Genomic DNA, 27,135 nt, shown 5'->3' with positions numbered 1-27,135 from the left:
TTTTCCTCCCCACTTCTCTATACTTTTTTTTTTCTCAGTAGGGAAATGGAAAAAAATCTGGGAAAGTGTTGGTGGGACACTGCAGTTTCCCAATGGGAAAAAATTGAAAGGCGAATTTCTAAATCATAAGTTCCCAACTGAAATATTTTGAAATGTCCCAGTTTTCTGGTCAGCTCTATATGACAACCATATTCTGCTCAATTAAATGTTCTATTAATCTTGTTTTTCTGTGTATAAACTGATCGCTACAGGTTTCAAACTGGAATCAATGTTCCAGGGAAATCTCCTCCAGATTTCTGACCAGGACTTTGGACTACCATTACAAAAGACACCGTCCTAAGAGAATTCAACCCAGGTTTTACATGAGCTCGCTGCATGCTGGGACAGAACTTTGGGAGTTAGTGACTGCTGTATGCTGGCTCTCCTCGAGTTCAGACATGATCAATAAGGCTCAAAGTTATGTACTGCACCATAAAGTCTCAGTGCTTTGATTTAAGGTGCTCTCAGTGTACAGTGACATAAGAGCCTTGTGGGAGATTTCGCCTTCCTCTGAAGCATCAGGATAATGGTTTGATGGACCAATATTCATTATAGAGACTAATGCTCTAATTTAATATAACAAATCCTATATTCCTTAGGCTGGGAGAAGCATAAATGATTTTTATTAATGCTTTAACAATGGCAAAAATTTAGATTCAGATTTCTCAGAAGCAATAAGCGGTTGCAGATGGAAAAGCAGACAGGGAGAGATCTTTGGCCTGGTTCTTAACGCCCACTACTTTCCCAGTAGTTCCAACTGGTAGAAATTAAAACAAGGGATATAAATGTCCTGAGTGCAGTATCTATGCATTGTAAATGCACAATTGTTATAGCAGAGATCTTGACTTTTATGCATAGGCCAGGAGGGAAAGAAAGAAGGTTTAATTGTGCAAATCCCTCAGAATGAAACAAACACAATTCACTTGTTTCTCATTTTAATTCCTGTCTAGTTCATCAGTTTCCTGCCCCCTCACAGCTCCATCCCTCCTCCCTACCCGAGTGATGTGGAAATTTATCCATGTTCCTAAGGGAGCCAAACACCCCCACAGACCAGACAATACTGTCACAGGAAAAGGGGCTGATGGAATGGCTAGACACATCTAGACACAACACATCTCCTCTGGTTTGAACTCCGGGGGCAAAGGCATGAGGATTATTAAATGATAATGGGCATGTGCCCAGTTGCAATGATGAGTACAGAAAACATGAAAGGGAATAATGGAAATTTTATGATAAACAACCACATGGATATTGGGAACAGAGCACTGGCCAATCGGGGAAGAGAGAGAACTGGGAATCAGGCTGGACTGGAGACTAATAACCAGAGCTGGACAAACAATTGGTTGTTGTCTTTTTGGTTCAGGGGCCATTTTGGGGTGGTTGTGGGTTTGTTTGGGTTTTTTACCTTTTTTTGTGTAGATAAATCTAGTTAAATTGCAAAATAAACTTTCATTGTTTCAAATGAAAAGTCAACATGTTTAGTTTCATTAATGTCTAAACCGAATGTTTCAACTTCTGGGGAATTTTACCCTCCTTTTTATTTGACAAGTTCAACTGAAATTGAATTTTTAGTGCATCAACTATTCCCCCCCCCATCCCTATTTTTATTTATGCTCTGCTTTACTGATGACTCTCTACTAATGCACCCACAGCTGGCTATCAGTAGAGGGAGCTCAAACATAGGTCAAACTCCCCAGCTAACAGGCCTTGCTATTCTCTGCACCCCGCATCTCTAATGGACTGGCAACTCCTTACCTCAGCACTAGCTTGAACAGCCATGTCTTAATGGCTTCCGTGCTGTCTAATGTGACTGGTAAACATGGCGCAAATCACAGCGCATGTCCACCCATATTGAATGGCTATGCCACTCCAATACAGAGACACCCGTGATCAGGGAGGTCTGGGCATAGGCGTGGGAGCCAAGCGGTACTGAGTTCTCATCCCAGCTGTACCAGTCACTTAGCCTCTCATCCATAAAATGGGGATAATGATAGTTACCAGCTAGGGAATCCCTGTGCCCCATCAATCTCTAGCTGCTTCACTGAGCCACTGACAGCCACTTATGTATTGGAGCAGCCATAGATTGCTTTAAATTACACCAGGGCAGTGACCTGCAGCCCACCCTGGATAAAGAGAGCTCAAAGCCACCTTAGCAGCCCACCCTTCTGAGCTGCATTGCATCTGCAGCCTCAGAGGCAGTCGAGGACTGTGGGTTCTACATTTATTTCTGGTGGCAGAGAGGAACAAAGACACTACTCGATGAATGCAATGGCTCAAGAAGTGTCTGAGTTCTTCAGCAGGTCACCTCACCACAGCTAGACTCAGCCGGGGGCCCTGCACCCGACTTGAAATAGAAGGAAATTCACCAGCACAAAAGGCCTGGAGCAAAGCACTTGGAAGTGATGCCGCTGGAACTCTGGACTGGGAGAGCAGCCAGTGCACACACACACTCAGAGGAAATCCTGACTCCTTACCTGATGTAGCAAAACCAGCAACCCATGTACGCTTGTGTTTGTAGTGATGAGACAAAATAAGGGATATAGGAAGCTGAGTGGCTCAGGGAGCTGGTAATCGGATGGTGATCCCTTTATCTTTAGGTTACCAGATTCAGTTCTGGTCAGTAGCCTCCAAAGGTCATTACCATCTATTAGGTGGGTGGTGCCCCAGGTGAACACATCACAGGAGTACCCACCCCAGCTGGCACTCCAAGTGACACCTTTGTTGCCATTCTTAGCAGAGAGACCAAGGGAATGAACGGGCTAGGATTCTGAACTCCCGTTTCACCCCCACGAGAAGTCGCTCCAGCTCACAGCTGTGTGCCGGGTTGTCAGCCTCAGCTTTCGAGGTATCAGCCTCACACCCTTCCCCAATGTTACATTCATTTAAAAAGCAAAAGGCAAAGAGGGAAAACAACCCATCACTTTCCTAGGCTGTGGCTCTAACATGACCTAGTGATACCTTGTCTCCTCGAGTTCCCTTTTCTCCTCTTTCTCCCTGCAGACCCTAAAAATGAAAACAAAAGGGAAATTACAAATCTTCATTCAACATGGTCCATATTCTCCTCCTCAGGGAAGGAGCTGTCTTTTTCACTGATCCTCTGGCAGTGAAGGACAACATTCCTGGAAAGATCTGCCCCGTAAACAAGCAAGGATGTCACATTGATGTTCTGCAAGACACCGTGGTTAAGGAGAGTGTAGTGGGTACAGTAGCAGGTATCACTGAGCATTGACAGCTGTTGAATAATCCCAGCCAAACACAGCCAAACTCAGCCTTGTGGGTGAGTGACATTCCATTGATGCTAATTTGGGCACAGAGTGCAATCCATAGCTTTCCAATTAACTTGGAAACAGTAGGGTTTGCTGTGTCTCAGATAACTGGACGGCAGCACTTTACACACATAACATTGCTGACAAACCTATAAGTGATCAAATGAAGGAGGGAGGAGAGATTTAACCTTTCCTGTGAACAGCCACATTGTATTGCAGGTGTAGTTTACTTCTTTTGTAGCAACTCAGCAAACAACAGGGAAACCCTACGGCAACAAGACACGCACACTCAGTTGATGGTGACTCATCAGCAACTGCTTGTGTGTGAAATGTTTTACACTCTGGTGAATTCATATATTAATGAATTATTTTAATACTTATTTTAATACTTTAATATTAAATAATAAAAATATTTAATATTTTAATATCCTATTTTAATACTTCACTCATCTCCACGTTACAGGTCTTAGCTGAAAATTAATGAGAACTGCATGCCCAGGTTTATTTGGTCCGGAGGACAGGTTAGATGCTGTTAAGATTTCAGGGCATCCTTGAGTGAAATCAAACACTGGACAAGCCTGTCCAGGTCTGACAGTATATTTGTGATCAAACTTCCCAGTTGGAAAAACCTGCTATTTTCTCTTGGGATAAAGTCACCTGTTTGCTTTGCACACTTGACACTCCATAACATAATCTCTGCTTTCTCTCTCCCTCTCCCTTTTTTCCTCCCTTCCCATGCCTCTCCAGGGGTTTCACATGTGCAAACATGCTTGGGAGAAAGTCAGGTAGATGTAATGTACTTGAGTTCTCCCTGGGGTTCACTTTCAAAGCTTATCCATGTCTTCTTGTCAGTTTATCAGCAGGGGTACAGAGAGGTATAATTGTCAGTGCTCATCTTTAGTGTCCCAGTGTAGAATCACTACATCCTGGAGTGTCCCCTCCAAATGCCTTTCATTCATGAGATCCGAGGCACCTCCAAATGTCTTCTATCTTACAGCACTGCCATGGAGTTATACAAGGTGTGAGCTCACAAAAGCCTTCTAGGTCTTAAGAATTACCGGACCAGAGAGAAACTGACCATCCCACCGAATGTCTTGTGGCCAATGTCAAATGAACTCTGCAGTATCCTGTACTAGAAAGCAGAGTCCTACCCGGCCACTTCTCAAAGCAGAGTGGAAGAGGTTAAAAAAAGATGACTCCACTCTGGTGCACTAGTACCTTGGGGCCCGCTGGGGCATCAGAGCATACGATTATAGCCCTGCTCTGCTCTCACCCCGCACACCAAATGCCAGCTTGATGATGAAAACAAATGGAGTCATTACCAACAGATTATGAGCCACACTGCATGTACTGCACGGGGGAGCTGTCCTCCTTGTGTAAAAGGGCGGTTCAAGAAGCAGGAGGAAAACGATCTCCTGACTTTCTTCAAATGCACCTGTTGCACTGTTAACACTTTGTTGGGATCTGCCCAGGTGCTGCTGCGCCTGCTTGCAACTCAGTAGACAATGTAAGTGGATACCCTTTTGCTCTTCAGACAGCTGGGTAGTAATACCGCACTGATCCACAGCCAGGCCTAGGCAAACAACCAGATTCTCCTCTGACTTTCATTGGTTTTAGACCCTGGAGGCCTATAGGCCCCACAGATGTCCGGTAAACATTATACTTGACAGGGAAGAAAATTCACAACCCTCTCCAAAAACACAGGCCTCTATCTGGTGAGTTATAAAGGAACATGTATCAACCAGTACAGGCAGCCTTTTAATGCATCAGCCGGCCTGGCATTCCATTGAAACGCACTGCTGCACCAACAGTCAAGTCAGTACACCACACAGTACACTTAGGTGCACCTGTACAGTGCCCACGTAATTGCTAAGGTGAGTCCGGGAGGCTGGGTTGCAAATTGGATACCTGTCCCGGTTTTCTGGGGATTGATGCAAATTCCACAGGGTAATCGCATGTCCTACAAGTCTAATACACAGGGCCCCAAAGGGTTCCAAAATAGAATCATAGAATCATAGACTATCAGGGTTGCAAGGGACCTGAGGAGGTCATCTAGTCCAACCCCCTGCACAAAGCAGGACCAATCCCCAACTAAATCATCCCAGCCAGGGCTTTGTCAAGGCAGGCCTTAAAAGCCTCTAAGGAAGGAGATTCCACCACCTCCCTCGATGACCCACTCCAGTGCTTCACCACCCTCCTAGTGAAAATGTGTTTCCTAATATCCAACCTAAACCTCCCACACTGCAACTTGAGACCATTGCTCCTTGTTCTGTCATCTGCTACCACTGAGAACAGTCTAGATCCATCCTCTTTGGAACCCCCTTTCAGGTAGTTGAAAGCAGCTATCAAATCCCCCCTCATTCTTCTCTTCTGCAGACTAAGACTAGCTTACTCAAAACATCATTATGTCATGAGGTCACATTGCATTGTGTTGTGATACAACTGTGAAGCAATGTACTAACGTTGCATCACAAGATGCCAACACATTATAACATTGCCGTGTGAATATCGCCTCACTGTGCCACACAAGCTCAAAGCAACCCATCCAAAATGTTAGGTTTCCTAGTAATTCCTATAGACTATTCTCTGCAGGCCTAATGCCGATCTTACATACATCCGGCATAAGTCAGAAGTAATTCCCCAGAAGTCACAGAAGTTTCACTGTGGGAACTTAGGGGAGAATCAGGTATCTCTAGATTGTCATATGGAAGAATCAGTTGTGCAGAATACATTGGAAATGTGGGGGAAGTTTCCAGATTCAAGGATTGTTTAGCTACTAAAATGTAACCAGAGAATCATGACTTACGGGTGCTCCGACATAGCCCTTAATTCCTGGTGGACCTGGTTGTCCCTCAGATCCCTGGGGAGGAAATAAAACATTGAAAAAGACAAGAGGTTAATTCAAAAGAAAAAAGCAATAAATAACATAGTCAGGAATTAAACAGGCACTTCCTGTGAGACGTTGAGCTGGCTTCTCTGGGGATCAGTGCGAAATGCCTCGAGTGCTCTTCCATCTCCCAGCTATGCTCCCACAATGAAGCTCAAACCTTTTCCTTTGCTCCCAGTGTTCAGAAACCAGCACTGTTGTCACACCAAGCTCTTTGTGGTTTTAACACTTGGTTTTCAGACTTGCCCCTTAAAGACAAACCGACACATGCAGATTTCTGTATAAGCTGTTTCAGAGTTGTTGCTAATTGGGCCAATTATATGCATTTGGTACTTCCCCCTTTCTTGGCTGGGTGAGGTAGAGTCATTCTGAAAACAGTATGAACAAGACACACACCCATAAGGCAGTATGTTTGACAGTAGAAGCCAGTTCTTGGTGATAAGCAAGCCCCAGAGTTCAGAGAAACACACACAATGCAAGCAAGCTCATGGCATCACCTTATGTTCTTATGTTTGGCTGGAGAGTGACAGATGTGATTCAAACTTGTTATCACTTTAAACTCTTTGTGTATTCCAATACATAGTTCATAAATGAAAGACCAGGTTCTTTGGTGCACTTATGTCGGGGGGGGGGGGCAAGGGAGCCAGTTATGACTCTGCACACACACACCCCCGCCTTCTATTTGGTGCAATCTGCCAGATGGGGCCAGCCAACGTAGCAAGTTCTCATGATGTGCCCATAACACACCTGACTGCAGTGGGACAGTGCAGGAGGTGGTGTTCTTTGCTGGGGGGAATCCACCCACCAGATCAACGCAAAACGGACACACACATCAGTGAATGTAGCCCTGAGTGTTTTGAGATTGCACTGTTGGACCAACTGATTCGGTTGCTAGTTCAACAGACTTTCTTTTCCCTTATGTTAACTCCAGTTTTGGACCTTCCTAACTCATAAGGCTTCAGCTTCAAAAAAAACAAGCCTTCATGTTCAGCTTACGCTGCCGATTTCCAGCCGCTGATATTTCCAGCAAATTGAAACCATCAAAACAAGGGTTAGTTCAGGAAGGCCCCGATCCTACGAGAAGCCTGTGGAGACGCAGTGTGCGCCCACATAGAGCCATGGGCACGAGGGGGACCTACATGTTCACCGTTGGTGACCCAGATTCAAATACAAATGACCAGGAACTTGGTAGTGCTGCAGGCCCTGCTTGCCTCACAATGTGAACCATGCAAGTTAAAACGTCATTCAGTAGCATGGTTCTGGCAGGGACATTACACGACAGAACTCTGCTCCGCAAGTACCAGTCACCATTTTGGGGAGCGAGGCTACAGCTCAGTTTGCCCATAGGGGGAGTTATATTTTGAAAAAGCCAAAATATTAGCTGAAACCATGCCCGAGACCACTCGCAGAAAGATGAACTTGTTAGCACAGCCATGCTGTGGTTGGGAACTGTGCTAGCCGTGGAGGCAAACGATGGTACAAACTTATGACTAGGTTTATAAATAGATTCAAGCACATTTATGCGGCCTCATGCAGATGCTAAACTGTGGTGCAGGGACTCATGCAGAATCATAGAAGATGAGGGTTGGAAGAGACCTCAGGAGGTCATCTAGTCCAACCCCCTGCTCAAAGCAGGACCAATCCCCAACTAAATCATCCCAGCCAAGGCTTTGTCAAGCTGGGGCTTAAAAACCTCTAAGGATGGAGATTCCACCACCTCCCTAGGTAACCCATGCCAGTTGCTTCACCACCCTCCTAGTGAAATAGTGTTTCCTACTATCCAACCTAATATGAGAAGAGTGTGTATGGCTTCCTCCTTACACTGAGGGGCCTCAGGCGGACAGGGGTCCCTTCTCTTCACTTTCTCTCCCCCAGTCAGGGGGTCTCTTCCCCCTCTTCTGTGGATGTTTCTTCGCATCCCAAAGCCACCATAGAATCCGATTCATCAGAGGCCGTGAACTGGAATAGCAGGAGGCATTCCAGGTCAAGGTGAGGGTGGGTTTTGGGGGCAGAAGCTTTGACAGCCCCTGTTTGCACTATACCTGGTTGGAGCCAGCAAGACCAGCCCCTCATTCTGACGAGGACTAAATTTACCCACAAAATTGGATGGGAGAGAACACTTGTAATGTTGAAGGAGTTGAGCTAGGAATACAGCAGGAATGTCCCCATGGGACCTCACTAAAGCTGTGCAAGCAGTTAACCTCATTTACATTTTTGATGAAAACAAAAAGGTGCTTTTATTAGATTTGTATTGGTATTCCTAGCTCTTATATCTGAGGGGATTTCATTACTGTTATCCTCAGTTATCAGAGGGGGATTAAGTCCTCTGGGGATGACGTACTATTACCAAAAGACTGTAGTGGCATTAGCTGTGCCCCTGGAAGTTTCACTATGCAGTTACTGAAGTCTGCAACAATTGTTCACTTTTTCCTTAAAAGAAAAAATAAATGCCTAAGATTGACCCGAACGCAAGAGACTGGAAAATCCCCCAGCCAAGTAGTTTAGCAGCTCACTGAGTTTCCTGAAATGCATATATAGCGCCTGAATGGTTGTCTGTGAGCTTCTCCTACTTAGCTGGGGATAAATGAAGACTGATTGAACATGGGAACAACTGTGACCCAGTTACTTCTCCTCAGAGCCTGCAGCAGAACCCGGAGATCTCAGCGTCACCACAATGGTGCTGCTAAATAAAGATAAGTGATCTGACAAAAAAACAATCATTACAGCAGGAATAGGAGACGTGACCTTTACGATTATCAACTCCACCTCCTTTACAATCCCAGTTATCGGCTCTATGCTTATATATAAATGTAGTAAGTAGACGGTTCGGGTTTTTTTTAAAAACCATTAGTAATTTCTATTTTAATGCACAGTCAGCAAAATTGGGATTCCTTCTTAAAACAGCAGAGCCCAAAATCCAGGCAAAGGAAGCCCACCATAGACGGTTTGCCCTTTAAAATAAATAAAAGTTCCTGTGAAAGGAGATGATTGTTTTAATATTTAACCAGGGCAGCTGAGAGAGAGCTGGGTGGCAGAGCTCACTTCTCTACAGTGAAAGCTTGGCATTACTTTGTCAAAATGTATTTAAGCTACTCAATGGTACATGCCCATGATAGCCATCACATGAACACCCATGCTTCCCAGCCTATAGCGCTATATGCATTTCCATCTTTTGAACATACAGACATATTCAAACTGCTTTATTGTTGTTATTATTCATGTTACAGTTCCACCTAAAGGACCCCCGCGAGATCAGGGCCCCAGGGCTAAGCACTGTACATAAACACAGTAAGAGGCAGCCCCTTCAATCTAAATAAATAAGACGGGGGGGAGGAAGAGTGTGTGTGAGAGAGAAAAGGATAGCTGCCATCCCCATTTTACAGATGGGGAACTGAGGCAAGGAAAGAACATAAGAAGGGCCATCGTCGGTCAGACCAATGGTCCATCTAGCCCAGTATCCTGCCTTCCAACAAAAAGAAAAGGAGGACTTGTGGCACCTTAGAGACTAACCAATTTATTTGACCATAAGCTTTAGTGAGCTACATGCATCCGATGAAGTGAGCTGTAGCTCACGAAAGTTTATGCTCAAATAAATTGGTTAGCCTCTAAGGTGCCATAAGTACTCCTTTTCTTTTTGTGGATACACAGACTAACACGGCTGCTACTCTGAAACCTGTCTTCCAACAGTAGCCAATGCCAGGTGCTTCGGATGGAATGAAGAGAACAGGTAATCATTGAGTGATCCATCCCCTGTCACCCATTCCCAGCTTCTGGAAAACAGAGGCTAGGGACACTTCAGAGCATGGTTTTGCATCCCTGCCCATCCTGGCTAATAGCCATTGATGGACCTATCCTCCATGAATTTATCTAGTTATTTTTTGAACCCTATTATAGTCTTGGCCTTCACAATATCATCTGGCAGAGTTCCACGAGTTGACTGTATGTTGTGTGAAGAAGTACTTCTTTTTGTTTGTTTTAAACATGCTGCCTATTCATTTCATTTGATGGCCCCTAGTTCTTATGTTAGGAGAAGGAGTAAATAACACTTCCTTATCTACTTTCTCCACACCACTCATGATTTTATAGACCTCTATCATATACCCGCTTAGTTGTCTCTTTTCCAAGCTGGAAAGTCCCAATCTTCTTAATCTCTCCTCAGATGGAAACTGTTCCAGACCCCTACTCATTTGTGTTGCCCTTCTCTGCACCTTTTCCAATTCCAAGATATCTTTTTTGAGATGGAGAGACACTTTAAAGATAAAGTAATTTGTCCACAGTCAGTTAAAAAGGCTGGTGTAGAGCCAAGAACAGATGCAAAATCTTCCAAGTCCCAGTTCACTGCACTTGTGGATGTCACCCAGGTTGGCATAATCTAATGACACTAGAGACTAGTGTACTTCGGGGGAAAAGCAGGCAAAGAGCGAGCGAAGGTTTGCCAGGCTCATACAAAGTAGTCCCATTAGTTGCAGCATAACAGTGTGCTGGCAGAAGGATTGGGCAGCAGGGAAACTCCAGGGCCATAACCAGGAATGAATTGAAACCATCCTCTATTAGGTACTGTTTCCTGCACAGCTCCAGAGTCACTCCATGGCTGCTCTTCAGTTACGTTTCTTCTCGGCTGCCTCTTGAGGCATTGGACCTACACTGGCCGGCCCAGGGACCACCACCATTTGGAGTGGGAGCAGTTCTGAGTCCCGCTTCTGTGACACTTGCCTGGCCCCCGCCCTGATCCTATATGGTGACAGTGCTTTCCTCCACCCCATGCAGACCAGCTTTGAATGTTTTCTTTTGGGTGAATTTCTGGATACAGCTTTTCACCTGGTATAACATTATCCATCCAACTGGGACTCATCCCTCCGCTACTGTATCCCTTTGCCACTGCCGGATTGTTCCCAAGAATATAGTTTCTAGGGCCTTGTCTAGTCTACTGTTAAATAACTCAGACAATGATGTTCCTATTACCTCTCTTAAGAGATGGTTCAGACTCATACACCATACCCAGGAAATTTGTGAAGTTATCCAACCAAAATGTTCCCTTTCCCAACTGCATCCTACCACTTCTAGCCATGTAACTTTTAACTGTTGTTTAGTATTTGTATACAGTGTCCTAGGTGTGCTCCTGGTACTCCCCTAAATAATTCCTCTCCTGCTCCTACGTGCTATGGTAATACGAATAAATCATAATGTGTATGCCTATCAAATACCTGCAGTTTTCATATCTCCTCTCTGTCACCACTTCATGAAGCTGTGCATCTTTTTTTCTAGAAGGGCTTGATCCTGTGACCTGCTGAGTGATCTCAAGGTTTGCTGAGGGTGCTCAGCAACTCACAGAAACGCTAAGCACCCTGCAGGACCGAGTCCTTAGGAAAAGGAATATGCACAGCTTGGTTAGGCAGAGCAGACTCCAAATGAGGACGATGAGCTTAGCACCAGGAAGAGGAAATGGCACAGATATTACACAGAAGCCACCGGTTTATCTGGCTTTTGTACCATTATTGATAACAATTCAGGATGCACAGAAAACGTGGATTTATTTATTAGGCCATAGATTGGAGCCATGCAGCCGGCCAGCATGTATGGGTGACAAATTCAATTCATGTCACCTGCCGCTGATTCCCCCTGAAGGATGAGTGTACCCAGAGTCACTAGGAAACAGAGGGCCTAGGTTACAAACTACTGTATTAAAATGCTTCCCCCTGTTCTCCGAGCCAAGCTCTACATTCACAGCTGCCATTCATCTTCTGCAGAACGCTCCGTCATGCAACTTCCACAATGAGCCCCTCTGTGCTGCTGCATGTAACCACTGTGCCGCTCCTGCATTCACTGGTTTGCTGCCAAGCATTTCAACCAAGTGATTAATACAAGCGTGCTAGTGAGCAGACCCTGTGGGAACCGTGGCAGTTTATAAACGTTCACCCACGGAAGTGACAGGCAATTAGGGAAAGGGCCTGCCCAAGTCTCCCTGGCTAACAAGTCTAGTGGGCCCTGTGCAAACAAACGCTGCTTGTTTGCTTCATGGATCCTCTTATTCTGTGCCAGACAGGACCTGTAGACACAGGGCCTGATCCTGCCCCTACTGAAGTTAGAGCCAAAACTCCTCTTGACCTCAGTGGGAGCAGAACTGGGCTCTGTGAATTCAATCCGGCCCCTTTCTGAGGCAGATAATAACCTGCTGTGCATATTACACCATTTATGTGCAGTTCACAGTTTTCTATAGTTTAGCCTCATGCCCCCCCCAACTTTCATATGGAAATGTGACCCACAAAGGATACCTGCTTCAGCAAGCAATGACATTTAGATCAAGATGGTGTGTTGCACAATGACACCTGTATTGTCAGCGGGCTGCGTCTCTGCGTTATAAAGATACAGCTGCAACTTCTTCCACTTGATGCAAATGACGGACCCAGTTCTGCCCCCAGTTAAAGGGAGTAAGTCAGTAGGAGCTGGATCTGTGTAAATGAGGACAGAAAGAGGCCATAAACACGGCCCGTCAGATCCAGGCTGTTCCCAATGTAGGGTTCAGCTGGGTGTTACTGAATCCAGACTCCTGAAGACATTCTTTGAACCAAATCCAGAGGCGATGTCAATGCTGTTGTAAGTTGTACATTGCCACGTCACTGCAAATTGGCACAAACTGAGGCACTCAAAATTAGTGGATATTGGACAATTCAGGCCTTATGCTTTCTGAATAGCTCTCTCTCCACCTGTTACATGGGGATGATAATACTCACCTCCCTCCCTGGGAGCCTGGGTGGATTTACTAATGTTTTAACAATATTTTGTAGGTAGTGTGTATTATCCTAACGCTGGGAGCTTGTTCCCTCACTAGTGAGCGTGTAAAGAACCACAATCACAAATCAACTCCGAGAATCCAGATGTACACACAACGTCAAGACAGGAAAAACAAGTGTTGACTCAGAACAAACAAAAATCTCACCTTAGGGCCTGCTGGACCAGGCAGTCCAAATGCTCCTGGATGCCCTGATTCTCCCTGTAACAAAGAGCACATGGTTAGTTGTGTGGTTTCAAATGCCTGTATTCAATTTTGAAATGTTTAGGGAAGGTACAAAAAAGAGCCACCGCTGAAGGATGCATGGGTGTTACCGATGAAAGCTCCACATTGCCTTCAGTGCTTGCATTCCACATGTCATGTGAACATAAGAACATCCGAACATCCATACTGGGTCAGACCAAAGGTCCATCTAGCCCAGCATCCTGTCTTCTGACAGTGGCTAATGCTAGGTGCCCCAGAGGGAATGAACAGAACAGATAATCATCAAGTGATCCATCCCCTGTTGCCCATTCCCAGCTTCTGGCAAAATGGGGAGCTCCTGAAGTCCACAGTGTGCTTTTTCTCAAGAGCAACCATAACAGGACCAGACCAAAGTAAATATACATTGAAATATCTGGACATTCATCAGCTCTTTGCAGGCAGTTTCCTAAGCAACAAAATGTCATTTCCAGGGCTCATGCCACCTAGGATTTACAATTGGTCAGGCCTCTAAAAGCTACACCACAAATGTGACCTTTAACAGTTGGGGCAGTGCAATTAACCCATCATATCAGGGCAGTAAAAGGTTATGATGTTAGGACACCATGTTGCCATATATCATCCTCAAATCAACGAGGAGTCCTTGTGGCACCTTAGAAACTAACAAATTTATTTGGGCATAAGGTTTCGTGGGCTAAACCCCACTTCATCAGATGTATGGAGTGAAAAATACAGTAAGCAGTATATAGATACAGCACATGAAAAGATGGGAGTTGCCTTATCAAGTGGAGGGGTCAGTGCTAAAGAGGCCAATTCAATTAAGGTGGAAGTGGCCTATTCTCAACAGTTGACAAGAAGGGGTGAATATTAAGAGAGGGAAAATTACTTTTGTGGTGTTAACGAGGGCAATGCAATCATTTGGTAAGGCAACTTGGTAAGGCAACTCCCATCTTTTCACGTGGTGTATATATATACTGCTTACTGTCTTTTTCATGCATCTGATGAAATGGGTTTTAGCCCACGAAAGCTTATACCCAAATAAATGCGTTAGTCTCTAAGGTGCCACAAGGACTCCTCGTTGTTTTTGCTGATACAGACTAACATGGCTACCACTCTGAAACAGTTTCATGTATGATGTGATACAGTTGCATTGATTCAGCAAGGTACTTGGGGACGATCTAACGACCTGCAATTTTAGGAGTAAAAAGAAAGGGAGTACTTGTGGCACCTTAGAGACTAACCAATTTATTTGAGCATGAGCTTTCGTGAGCTACAGCTCACTTCATCCGATGAAATGGATGGTAAAAAAAAGTACACCCATAAAGGATGCTGGGAAATGCTTGGACATTTGTCCCCTTCTGCAACATTCAGACTAAGGGCATTTTGTCTAGCATGCTTGAGTTTCCTCCTGCAAAGCCTGCAGCTCTCCCCAATCCCTGTGCTTTTAACAGAATATGCATCACCAAGAGATGTTCAATCCTCTGCTTTTGTGACTGGGATGCAACATTGGCTTCCCTGTTACCCTTCTCCAGTCATCCTCCATTCCCACCATCTCCACAGGCTGGTAGCCCTTTGCCTAGCGTGAAACAAATGGCTGGGTTTTGTGCCTGCACTTCTTAACCAACCCAGCAGCAGCAAGTCCCAAACCATAACCTGCCTGGTGTCCCCCTCTCACAGCTTAATGAATTGTAACAGCTCTGCCCCTGGAGTCACTCAATATGCTTCATCCCAATAAAGTCCACGGTCTTTGCGAACGTGTAAGAGACAACGCTGAGGTCATTAACCTTCCATCGTTTGTTTCTGTTCCTCCTAAAATGGCCACACAAATCCCTGAGGCATGTCCCACTCAATAGAGATTGATTTCCACTGCCTGGCTCACACTGAAAGGAAAGGATTACAAGGAAGGAACAAAAAAGCTTACAGTTTCTCCTTTTGCTCCATCCCTCCCAGGAGGGCCAGGTGAGCCTGGGGATCCCTGCAACACAACAGAACCAGCATCAGCATAATATTAACATCGGCTGAAAGCACAAAGACACGAGTAATACAGCAAGGGAAGAATAACTGAGAAGGAAAATCACTTCACCGTGAGCACCTACTATTTACAGTCTCAAGAGGATCCACCGCCAACATTAACACTCCCTGGTCAGCAAGTGAGCTGCAAGCCACTCACCAATACCCTTGCTCATTTAACTTATTTAAAAAGAAAACAATATAAAAACAATGAAGTAATAACACATGTAACCTTGCCAACTTATTACTGTCACTCTTTGTCTTCCCTTTATCCCCATTCCATTGTATTTTGTACCCTCTGTTGTGTCGTGGCCATAGGTAATAGCTTTGAGGCAGGGACCACCCGTTACTACCAATTTGTGCAGCACCCAGAAACCCGCCGGGGATTGCTGTAGTAAAAATTAATAATAAACTGAGCCTAGAATAAACAAAGAACCCTGGTTCTTGAAAAGTTAGACAAGGCAACTCTCATGAAATACCCACGAGAAATTGAGATTTGAAAAAAATGGAAGTGAAAAATCCTATGCACCTGAGGAGTGGGTAATTCTCACTGTTATTATTATTAGTGATAGCAAATATAAGGCTGAGGGCCCCATTGTGCCAGGTGCTGTGCAAACACAGAAGAGCAAATCCTTGCCCTGCACGATGTAAAAACTTTTTCACTAGGAGGGTGGTGAAACATTGGAATGCATTACCTAGGGCGGTGGTGGAATCTCCTTCCTCAGAAGTTTTTAAGATCAGGCTTGACAAAGCCCTGGCTGGGATGATTTAGTTGGGGATTGGTCCTGTTTTGAGCAGGGGGTTGGACTAGATGACCTCCTTAGGTCCCTTCCAACCCTGAGATTCTGTGATTCTATGATTCTATGTACAGTATAACGACACAAACAGACAAAGGGTAGGGGATGAGGGATGTTGAAGTATTGGCCCAGCTTGACTAGCTACACACACCGCCGGGTTAGAGGCCGGGAGGAAGGGAGGAAGAAAAGAAGAGGAATAGGCACTGGAAACAGTTAGTCTAGTCTATTATTAGACTGAACTAACCTGCTGTGCATTACTTGGTAGGGACTGTAAGCTGGTCATGGAAGCTGCTATTTTTCAAGGGTAGTAGGCTCTTAAATGCCTAAATTACTTCTGAAAATGGTATGTATGCTCCTAAATCATGTAGGCACTTGAATATTTTGCCTATTGCAAATGCTACCTTTGGCAAGAAGTTTAATTCTTGGAATAATCATGCTTATAAGGAGTTGCCACTGTCAGCAGCAAGAACACATCTTGTTCCTAAGGTTGTTTGTTTTAGACAGAAGAGAGGTCATGTTAATCCTGACTTTGGACCCACTACCGATGTTTTTTTTAAAGCAAGTAATTTAAGTCATCAACAGCAGCAGCTGGAAAAGGCAAGCCAATTAAAGCAGGAAGGATTCGGTCTTTCCAAACTAGCAATTCATAGGATTGGCACCGTGTAGGATCCCAGTGCTCCATAGTCATGAAATTCCAGGTCCAGAACACCGTCAAACTGGGGTTAATTCCACAGATAAAACACACTACATGTCACACCAGTATTAGCAGGGCCCATGCGTGATTGGTGTGTCAGAGGAAACTCTGAAGGCAGGTCACAGCTTACAATGTATGTGACGAGCTTTACAAGCCGATGAGGATGCAACATATACCACAAAGGGGAGATGAGAAGGAAGACCCAAGTAACGGATATATAGCAACACAGACAATCACTAGGATTTGCTCTGAGGCTTTGTGTAGAGATGACTGAGATTCCTTACAATATGTGTAGCAGAGACATGCCCCATGTCGCATCTAATAGTACAATTGTACAGATTGCAGGCAAAATGAGGGCTCCCTAAGTGTTTGGGGAACATAAGTGGTTAAATGATTTTTCCGTTCTGGACACCACTGTTGTGGACAGTCATGAACCCAAAAATGAATCAACTTCAGAGCAGCATCTGAGGGCACAGGTTCAGGTTTACTTTGGTGGGGAATGGCTAACAAACTCTCCACTGCTCCCAGCAAAGCTTCTTTGGGATCTTTGCTGAAATCCTGAGGACTTTTTCCCCATCCGAGCCCTCTTGGTTTATAAATTATATGCCTTTATCACACACAGCTGTGACAGGCACTTCATAAGTCTCTTCATTCAGCATAAATGAACCAGTTAAAGCAAAATAGGAAACCCCTGAACATTTGCCCATTTCTAGATTCAAACTCAGGCTCAACTGTCCTAGATACAAATAATGGGAGTAAGGCTCCTCTCCGCGCTATCTCCAGCCAACGCACAGTACCAAACATTGGCAACAGGACCTCTTCTCATAAGATTTCCATGTTCATTGTATGGACTCAAAACGTCTGGATAGTCTAATCATAATGGTGCAACATCTATTTTAAAAAGATTTCCCTTTTCTCCTCTCAATCCAGATAAACCCTGAGGCCCTTCTTCACCCTAAAATATCAGTACAAAAAAGCTAACTCAATATGAAGTGCAATGCTGTTTGACCGTGTGTGTGTGTGTATTATAGGTTGCGTTGGTAGCACTGTCTGTTAGTTAAAGTTGCCCAAAGCTTCCCATTATACGACCCTGTTTCAGTTGTTTGTAACTTGACAAATTTTAACCATTCAGGCCAAACTGTTCCATCCTTTGGAGGAGGGATAGCTTAGTGGTTTAAGCATTGGCCTGCTAAACCCAAGGTTGTGAGTTCAATCCTTGAGGGGGCCATTTAGGGATCTGGGGCAAAAATTAGGGACTGGTCCTGCTTTGAGCAGGGGGTTAGACTAGATGACCTCCTGAGGTCCCTTCCAACTCTGATATTCTATGATTCTATGATCCCAGGTGTCTGCTTCAGGCAGAATTTTTTTGGAAATTTTCAGCCAAAAAGGTTCAGTTGTTTCCAAGAATGCAATTACGGACAAATATGTCGTTTGACCCATGTCATAAATATAAAGGGAAGAGTAAACCCCTTTGAAATCTCTCCTGGCCAGGGGAAAGCTCCTCTCACCTGTAAAGGGTTAAGAAGCTAAAGGTAACCTCGCTGGCACCTGACCAAAATGACCAATGAGGAGACAAGATACTTTCAAAAGCTGGGAGGAGGGAGAGAAACAAAGGGTCTGTGTGTCTGTCTATATGCTGTCTTTGCCGGGGATAGACCAGGAATGGAGTCTTAGAACTTTTAGTAAGTAATCTAGCTAGGTATGCGTTAGATTATGATTTCTTTAAATGGCTGAGAAAAGAATTGTGCTGAATAGAATAACTATTTCTGTCTGTGTATCTTTTTTGTAACTTAAGGTTTTGCCTAGAGGGATTCTCTATGTTTTGAATCTAATTACCCTGTAAGATATCTACCATCCTGATTTTACAGGGGGGATTTCTTTACTTCTATTTACTTCTATTTCTATTAAAAGTCTTCTTGTAAGAAAACGGAATGTTTTTTTCATTTTTCTCAGATCCAAGGGTTTGGGTCTGTGGTCACCTATGCAAATTGGTGAGGCTTTTTACCAAACCTTGTCCAGGAAGTGGGGTGCAAGGTTTTGGGAAGTATTTTGGGGGGAAAGACGCGTCCAAACAGCTCTTCCCCAGTAACCAGTATTAGTTTGGTGGTGGTAGCGGCCCGTCCAAGGACAACGGGTGGAATATTTTGTACCTTGGGGAAGTTTTGACCTAAGCTGGTAAAGATAAGCTTAGGAGGTTGTTCATGCAGGTCCCCACATCTGTTCCCTAGCGTGGGGGAGGAGCCGTGACAACCCATGTTAAAAACATTCTCACCCCGGCTTTGCTGAGATGTTCTAGTGCTTCCATGCACTGGAGCAGGGATTTGAGATTTCACGGGGATGGATGTCACCTTTTGATCCTCCTGTAAAAATCCCTCCCCTTTGGCCAACTCATACGCCCCCAAACATCTCAGTTTGCACATGCTCAGTACACATTAGAGTTTGGCTGCTAATTTCTCCAAAGATTTCATTTGAATACAGCGTGTTTCAACCCAGGTTTGCATGGGCTGAGCAAGACTTTCCCCGAAATTACTGCTCCAAGGCCACCATGGTCCTGGGTACCAGAACTGAGAGCTGTGGGACTGTATCTCCTGTGCGCTCAACGCTCCCCTTGCATGTAGGTGAAACAGTCTGACTGGGTTGCAGATCAGTGAAGAGCTGGGCCTATAGAGGGCGGCAAGTGGGGAGACTGGGACAAAGACCTGAGAGAGGCGGGTGGAGGGAGGAATCTGGACTGGGGCAAGGACAGATTGGAGTGGTTAGGGACAGAAAGATCTGTAACAATGAGAGCATCTGTAACACCGACAGACCCAGGCCGTCGGGATCAAACTGGGGATCTCTGGAGCTTAATGCATGAGCCTCTACCGCATGAGCTAAAAGCCAACTGGCTGCTAGCCAAGGCTGTAGAGCAGACTCATTAATTTCTTTCTCTCTCTCTAAGTGGTCTCGGTGCCACTAGATGGGACAGAACACCACACCCAGAAGGTGAGTGGGTTACACACAGAACCTGGAACACAACATAAGATTCTTGAGGGCTTGTCTACATGGGCTGTTATTGTGGGATAGGCTAGGGTGATAATTTAAAGCACAATAGCTATTCTGCACTAATTGCCCAGATGGAGTCCACTGCCAAAGTAAATGAAACGAAACAGGACGAGGCACTCAGTACAGAATAGGAGTGTCGACAGTGGGGAGCTAATTCAAGAGCTGTTATTCTGCAATTGCTATTCTGCGATATTTTCTCATGCAGACCAGAGCTGAGTCTCAACACTCCTTTGCTGTCAGCCAGTGCTAGGAATCCAACGGGTAAAATGTGGACCTCATATCCTTCTACTGGCTTGCCCACATAGGAGATGACAACTTTCTGCTGCTAACAGTTACTCTGGAAGCTCAAATGTCTGAAGTCTGTGCTGTGGATCTAAAAAGTTTGACCTGGCTGATAAACCATGTGGGAGACAATGTGGTTGCATGTGATGGACTTTCTGGGGTTTTTTTGGTTTTTGTGTGTTTGTTTTTCAGTTTGCTTGTTTAAAAACCTAGGAAATCGCATAGAAAGAAAACACATTAAAAGAACATTAAGGTTGCAAAGTCCCAAGATGCCAGAATTAAGGTTGCCTCTGCGTATATTACCTGAGAAGGTTGCCTTTGCACATATGTACACACATAGAGATATACTGATACAAACACCACACAATCCCAATAAATCAAGAGCTAGATTCTGTCATCCTTACTCACATTTGTAATCATTTACTCCATGAGTGGAACCATTGACTTCAAAACATATATTTGTGGAGAAAGGCACTAATCCCTGTGAGACAGAGAGACAGAATTTGGCCCTGATTTATTTAAAGGCATATATGTCACTTCTCAGGGTTAATAATAGCTGGCTTTGCAAAGTATCTATTGCATATACATAAATTAAAGTCATTACTTTCATTATCAGATTTTGTGCGAACTGAACCTTCACAGAGAGCACTTAATTTGGAATTTTTAATGCGGGGGTGTGGGGGGGAGAACAGGTCATAGAATCATAGAATATCTGGGTTGGAAGGGACCTCAGGAGATCATCTAGTCCAACCCCCTGCTCAAAGCAGGACCAATCCCCAATTTTTGCCCCAGATCCCTCAATCTGTCACGGTTCCTCCCCCACTCTGAACTCTAGGGTACAGATGTGGGGACCTGCATGAAAAACCTCCTAAGCTTATCTTTACCAGCTTAGGTCAAAACTTCCCCAAGGTACAAAATATTACCCCCGTTATCCTTGGACTGGCCGCTACCACCACCAAACTAATACTGGTTACTGGGGAAGAGCTGTTTGGACGCGTCCTTCCCCCCAAAATACTTCCCAAAACCTTGTACCCCACTTCCTGGACAAGGTTTGGTAAAAAGCCTCACCAATTTGCATAGGTGACCACAGACCCAAACCCTTGGATCTGAAAACAATGAAAAAGCATTCAGTGTTTTACAAGAAGACTTTTAATAAAAAATAGAAGTAAATAGAAATAAAGAAATCCCCCCTGTAAAATCAGGATGGTAGATATCTTACAGGGTAATTAGATTCAAAAACATAGAGAACCCCTCTAGGCAAAACCTTAAGTTACAAAAAAGATACACAGACAGAAATAGTTATTCTATTCAGCACAATTCTTTTCTCAGCCATTTAAAGAAATCATAATCTAACGCATACCTAGCTAGATTACTTACTAAAAGTTCTAAGACTCCATTCCTGTTCTGTCCCTGGCCAAGACGACTACAGACAGACCCAGACCCTTTGTTTCTCTCCCTCCTCCCAGCTTTTGAAAGTATCTTGTCTCCTCATTGGTCATTTTGGTCAGGTGCCAGCGAGGTTACCTTTAGCTTCTTAACCTTTTACAGGTGAGAGGAGCTTTCCCCTGGCCAGGAGGGATTTCAAAGGGGTTTACCCTTCCCTTTATATTTATGACAGGTCCCCTCAAGGATTGAACTCACAACCCTGGGTTTAGCAGGCCAATGCTCAAACCACTAAGCTATCCCTCCCCCTAAGTCAAATATGCTCTATTTGAATTGTCCCCTAATGAGACAGAAAACCAGCAAATAGCAAATTTGATTTTCAAGGCAATCATTTGCTCAGAAAGGTGAATATACCTGGGAAGGAACTGCTTGCAACATATGTAAGAAAGCAGTTCCTTATCAGCAAAACTCCGCCCTCCCAGCCACCACTTTCCTTCCCTTTTCTTTTTAGAGTAGAGGAATCAGGAACCAAAATCCTCTTTCCTCACTATTTGTTTTCCATGACGGGACAACACTAGCATGGATGAATGGAGGTGTCCTCTTTCCTCTTTGTGTCAGTCTGGCAGGTGGTAGCCAATCTGTATGCAGGATTTTTGCACCCAGCTCCTCCTCCTCCCGGAAGCACCCAGTACATTGGCTCCTAAGTGGATGAAAGCTTGAGCCATGTCACTGAAAGCATCGGAATAACAAGATAGAAGGTGGCCCCGGTGTACCAAGCAGAGCAGCTTGGAGCACACAGCTTTTTCACCTTGGATCCCTGTGACCCCCTGGATGTCTGCCTAAAGGTTAAGGAAGAGCAGATTGCATGTGTGATTTGAGTGCCCTTCCAGATTGAACAATCATTTACCAGCCCCTTTCACCTTCCTATCCTGAGCGAAGTGAAGGAATACACCCTCTCCAGAGGCAGGTCTAACAGTGTGCCTTCAACGGGGAAGCCCCACTCAGCCCTGCCTGGTATTACAAGGTCACAGCCTGGAGCCTTGTAGATTTCCACTTTCATTGTTAACCCAGGCTAGTTGCTTTCCATCCCTCAGAGCAGTGGAAATCACCTGGCCAAATCAAGGGCTGGATCAGCAGCTGCTGGTGCCCTAACAAAAGTACAAGGGTGGATTGCTCGCTGTATTTTAAAGAATCCTTACTGAGATTACAAGGACAAACCATCCCGATGTGTAGAAAGAATAGTAAATATGACAGGCGACCAGCTTGGCTTAACAGTGAAATCCTTGCTGATCTTAAAAACAAAAAAGAAGCTTACAAGAAGTGGAAGATTGGACAAATGACCAGGGAAGAGTATAAAAATACTGCTCGGGCATGCAGGAGTGAAATCAGGAAGGCCAAATCACACCTGGAGTTGCAGCTAGCAAGAGATGTTAAGAGTAACAAGAAGGGTTTCTTCAGGTATGTTAGCAACTAGAAGAAAGTCAAGGAAAGTGTGGGCCCCTTACTGAATGAGGGAGGCAACCGAGTGACAGAGGATGTGGAAAAAACTAATGTACTCAATGCTTTTTTTGCCTCTGTCTTCACGAACAAGGTCAGCTCCCAGACTACTGCACTGGGCAGCACAGCATGGGGAGGAGGTGACCAGCCCTCTATGGAGAAAGAAGTGGTTCGGGACTATTTAGAAAACCTGGACGAGCACAAGTCCATGGGGCCGGATGCGCTGCATCGAGAGTGCTAAAGGAGTTGGCGGATGTGATTGCAGAGCCATTGGCCATTATCTTTGAAAACTCATGGCGATCGGGAAAAGTCCCGGACGACTGGAAAAAGGCTAATGCAGTGCACATCTTTAAAAAAGGGAAGAAGGACAATCCTGAGAACTACAGGCCCGTCAGCTTCCCCTCAGTCCCTGGAAAAATCATGGAGCAGGTCCTCAAGGAATCAATTCTGAAGCACTGAGAGGAGAGGAAAGTGATCAGGAGCAGTCAGCATGGATTCACCAAGGGCAAGTCATGCCTGACTAATCTAATGCCTTCTATGGTGAGATAACTGGCTCTGTGGATGAGGGGAAAGCAGTGGATGTGTTGTTCCTTGACTTTAGCAAAGCTTTTGACACAGTCTCCCACAGTATTCTTGTCAGCACGTTAAAGAAGTATGGGCTGGATGAATGGACTATAAGGTGGATAGAAAGCTGGCTAGATTGTCGGGCTCAACGGGTAGTGATCAATGGCTCCATGTCTAGTTGGCAGCCGGTATCAAGTGGAGTGCCCCAAGGGTCGGTCCTGGGGCCGGTTTTGTTCAATATCTTCATAAATGATCTGGAGGATGGTGTGGATTGCACCCTCAGCAAGTTTGCAGATAACACTAAACTGGGAGGAGAGGCAGATACGCTGGAGGGTAGGGATAGGATACAGAGGGCCCTAGACAAATGAGAGGATTGGGCCAAAAGAAATCTGATGGGGTTCAAGAAGGACAAGTGTAGAGTCCTGCACTTAGGATGGAAGAATCCCATGCACCGCTACAGACTAGGGACCGAATGGCTCGGCAGCAGTTCGGCAGAAAAGGACCTAGGGGTTACAGTGGACGAGAAGCTGCATATGAGTCAACAGCATGCCCTTGTTGCCAAGAAGGCCAATGGCATTTCTGCTTAGCTTGGGACCCCGCTTTCTCCTTAGCTCGGCCCCACTCCGTCTGACCCAGGCAAATCCAGTTCACACGGAAGACATGATCTCCCTGGCCTCCTGACTCCCTGATTAGCCTGCTTGCCCTGTCATTCAGGCTGACCGGGAGCATTGGCCTCTCCCCATTGTTCCTGGGGACTGGCAGTCTCAGGGTCCTGGTTTCCGATAGACCCTTCCCCTTTTAGTACTGGGAGCTAGCCAACCAAAACACCCCCACTGAATGTTAGTAAGGGGGCAACAGTCCCCTTACATAAAGGGCCTGGGGCTCCCAAGATTGAAAGGGCCCAGGGATTTAAGGCCCTGCCTTTTCCCGTTGAGGCCACGCCTTTTCCGGTTGAGGCCACGCCCCCTGCTCAGGACTCCGGCGTACCGGTAAGTCCTCTAACTTACTTTCACCCCTGGGCATACCGCATGTACTAGCCCACAGCAGAGAAATGAATTTAATCCTTAATGAAAAGAGACAGTTGGTTGACTTATCTGTCAATCAAAAAGGAGGCAAGGGAGTTAAATTGGTAACCCTGCCCCTTAGGAACACACTTTCGAAGTACAACACATTTCTTGTTTAGGATTAAGTTATGTGTATCGTAACAGTCACTTACAGAATTCAAAGGGTTTATTGCAAGTAACAACTCCACCACACACAGGCATGAGTCAAACTTCCTACTAAGATCCCCTCATCCCCCCCAGTCAGATGCAATTAAACATACAAAACAACAACTTAACGCTAAGATTAAAATACAGCACTCTATATTGGTGGAGGTGCTGTCTACACTGATCATTCCAATATTTCACGTGAAGTATATTGACATCCTGGAGTAAGACAGTGCTACAGACGTAACTTGAATGCAGCTTGTTATATGGGGCTTTGTAGTGGGATCATCTAGTGCAAAGGGGGTTTCATTATAAAGTTTATATCAGAATGTATCTGTATGTTAAAACAAACTGATTTAATAACAGCAGGGAAGTGGCTCGCAGGTATAGGGAAGAGTCAAGGGATTAATTAGAATTATTTGTGAGTCTCAAATCCTGGACTGCCGATGCAATGAATACTGAAATAGAAGAATAATCCCTCAGTGGCTTTTTAAAGCTAACAAGTCATGTTTATCTGCCTTTATCCCATTCACTTGCAACTCCTCAAGTAGCTGCCAAGTTTACAAACATGTCTTCAGCTTGAAAACAGCCGTGGCCTATAATCACATATTTTATTTGAAACTCTGGTTTGTGGCCTATGATAATGAAGATGGGAACTATCTAAACAGGAAAGTAATGGCAAAAATCAGCCCTAAACATGCATTTAGACTGTAATTAGCCCTGCTGCCTTCCAATTCAAACAGTAATTCACTTGACTTTTCCTTCACTTATTCACTTTATAGAGGGAGGCATGAGGGAAATGTTAGAAAGTGCATATTCTATATTCTTTTTGTTGTCTCTTTCACACAGTCTCCTTTTTTATGTGGAGGTGCCTCTTATTTTAATAAAAATGAAATCAAATTTCTGACCGAGTCACTCCAACATCAGTAGAGGTGACTCCTGCACTGACATTGGGAGCCCTTCAAAAGTCACTCAAATGAGACTAGGTGAGTTACAGGCTTGGAACAATCCTGATTTGGCACTGTCATGGACTGGGCAAGCTAACAGGTCTTTTCCCTGTCTCACTCGTAAGATTCTGTAATTGGCAAGGGATCATTCACCATGCATGCCACCAATCTCTAGTGCAGCCCGGTAACTGAAAGTAATGTCCATCTGTACTATCTCCAATGTCCTCTTTGCAGTAAGATAATGGTCACAGTCTAATTGAGAAGAGTCTGCATGACAAAACCACCACTGCTAATTGGCACTCTCAGTTACAGGCCATGAGCTGAACAAGAAAGGAAAATGAATTATTGTCTCCCCCCTACAGATGGTCTCTCCAGCTCAGGACTGAGGCTCGTTCGATGAGAATTGTGGGGAATTCTGCACTGCTGTGGTTCATATTATAAACCGTTTTCCGGCTGAGAGCGGGCTGCAGGACATTCCCCAGAACTATATTCACGTCGATATTTTTTTCATAAATTGTGCATGTTTTTATTAGTATTTTCAAGGCCCAGAGGAAACTTGTTGCAAAGACGGAAATTCAATCCGGGTCTCCTGAGTCTCAGTCTAATTAGTGCCAAGGCCACCTCTTCCTCTCTCCTGGTTCCCTAGCATGAGTTTAATCCATTAGACTAGTGGTTCTCAACCAGAGATACACATACGCCTGAGGGTACACAGAGGTCTTCCGGGGGCTACGTCAACTCATCTAGATATTTGCCTAGTTTTACAACAGGCTACATAAAACGCACTAGCAAAGTCAGTACAAACTAAAATTTCATACAGACAGTGACTTGTTTATACTGCTCTATAGACTAGACACTGAAATGTAAGTACAATATTTATATTCCAATTGATTTATTATATAATTATATGGTAAAAATGAGAAAGTCAGCAATTTTTCAGTAATAGTGTGCTGTGACACTTTTGTATTTTTATGTTTGATTTTGTAAGCAAGTAGTTTTTAAGTGAAGTGAAACTTGCGGGTACACAAGACAAATCAGACTCCTGAAAGGGGTACAGCTGTCTGAAAAGGTTGAGAGCCACTGCATTGGACCATATAGCTTTGGAAGGACACCAGCACTTCCCCTCCTCCTCCTCTAGCTTTTTGTTTTTCAGAGTTAACAACCTGTGAATTTTGGAGTGAATGAGGCTTTAAAAATTTGTCACAAAACAGCCAACCTGCGGAAATATTTCCGTGCAACATTTCATCGACATTTTTAGAAATTTCATTAAACTTTGTGGATGTTCTGTGAAGTTGAAACCAGGTAAATTTAGATGCTTGAGATTTTTTGCGGTGGATATTTCACCCAGCTCCACTTTCGAAAGCTGCTGACCAGAGGTAACACAGATGGCTGCATTCTTGAAAGCACAGGTGCAGAATTGTATTACCTTAATGAGGTTAAAACTCTATTAATATCTTGGCAGATTTCACATCAAAGGTTGCATTACCTTATGCTTCTACAAGAGATCAGCAATTCATCTCAACTAAGAGTT

The 27,135-nt window shown here is 44.6% G+C and overlaps 1 protein-coding gene across 1 annotated transcript in view; it reads right to left on the bottom strand.

Annotated features, from left to right (window-relative positions):
* LOC140907965 (collagen alpha-1(XXII) chain-like) overlaps positions 1-27,135 on the bottom strand; it is a 249,917-nt gene that overhangs the window by 67,482 nt on the left and 155,300 nt on the right. Inside the window, exons 13-16 of the mRNA XM_073335053.1 lie at positions 15,105-15,158; positions 13,130-13,183; positions 6,112-6,165; positions 2,998-3,042 (exon numbers count right to left, since the gene is read on the bottom strand). Of these exons, the coding sequence (XP_073191154.1) occupies positions 2,998-3,042; positions 6,112-6,165; positions 13,130-13,183; positions 15,105-15,158 (207 nt within the window). The remainder of the gene's footprint in view (positions 1-2,997; positions 3,043-6,111; positions 6,166-13,129; positions 13,184-15,104; positions 15,159-27,135) is intronic.

This window comes from Lepidochelys kempii, chromosome 2, assembly GCF_965140265.1.
Source record: "Lepidochelys kempii isolate rLepKem1 chromosome 2, rLepKem1.hap2, whole genome shotgun sequence".
Taxonomy (NCBI): domain Eukaryota; kingdom Metazoa; phylum Chordata; order Testudines; family Cheloniidae; genus Lepidochelys; species Lepidochelys kempii.
The sequence above is the reverse complement of the archived record's forward strand: the minus strand, read 5'-3'. Positions and strand labels throughout refer to the sequence as shown.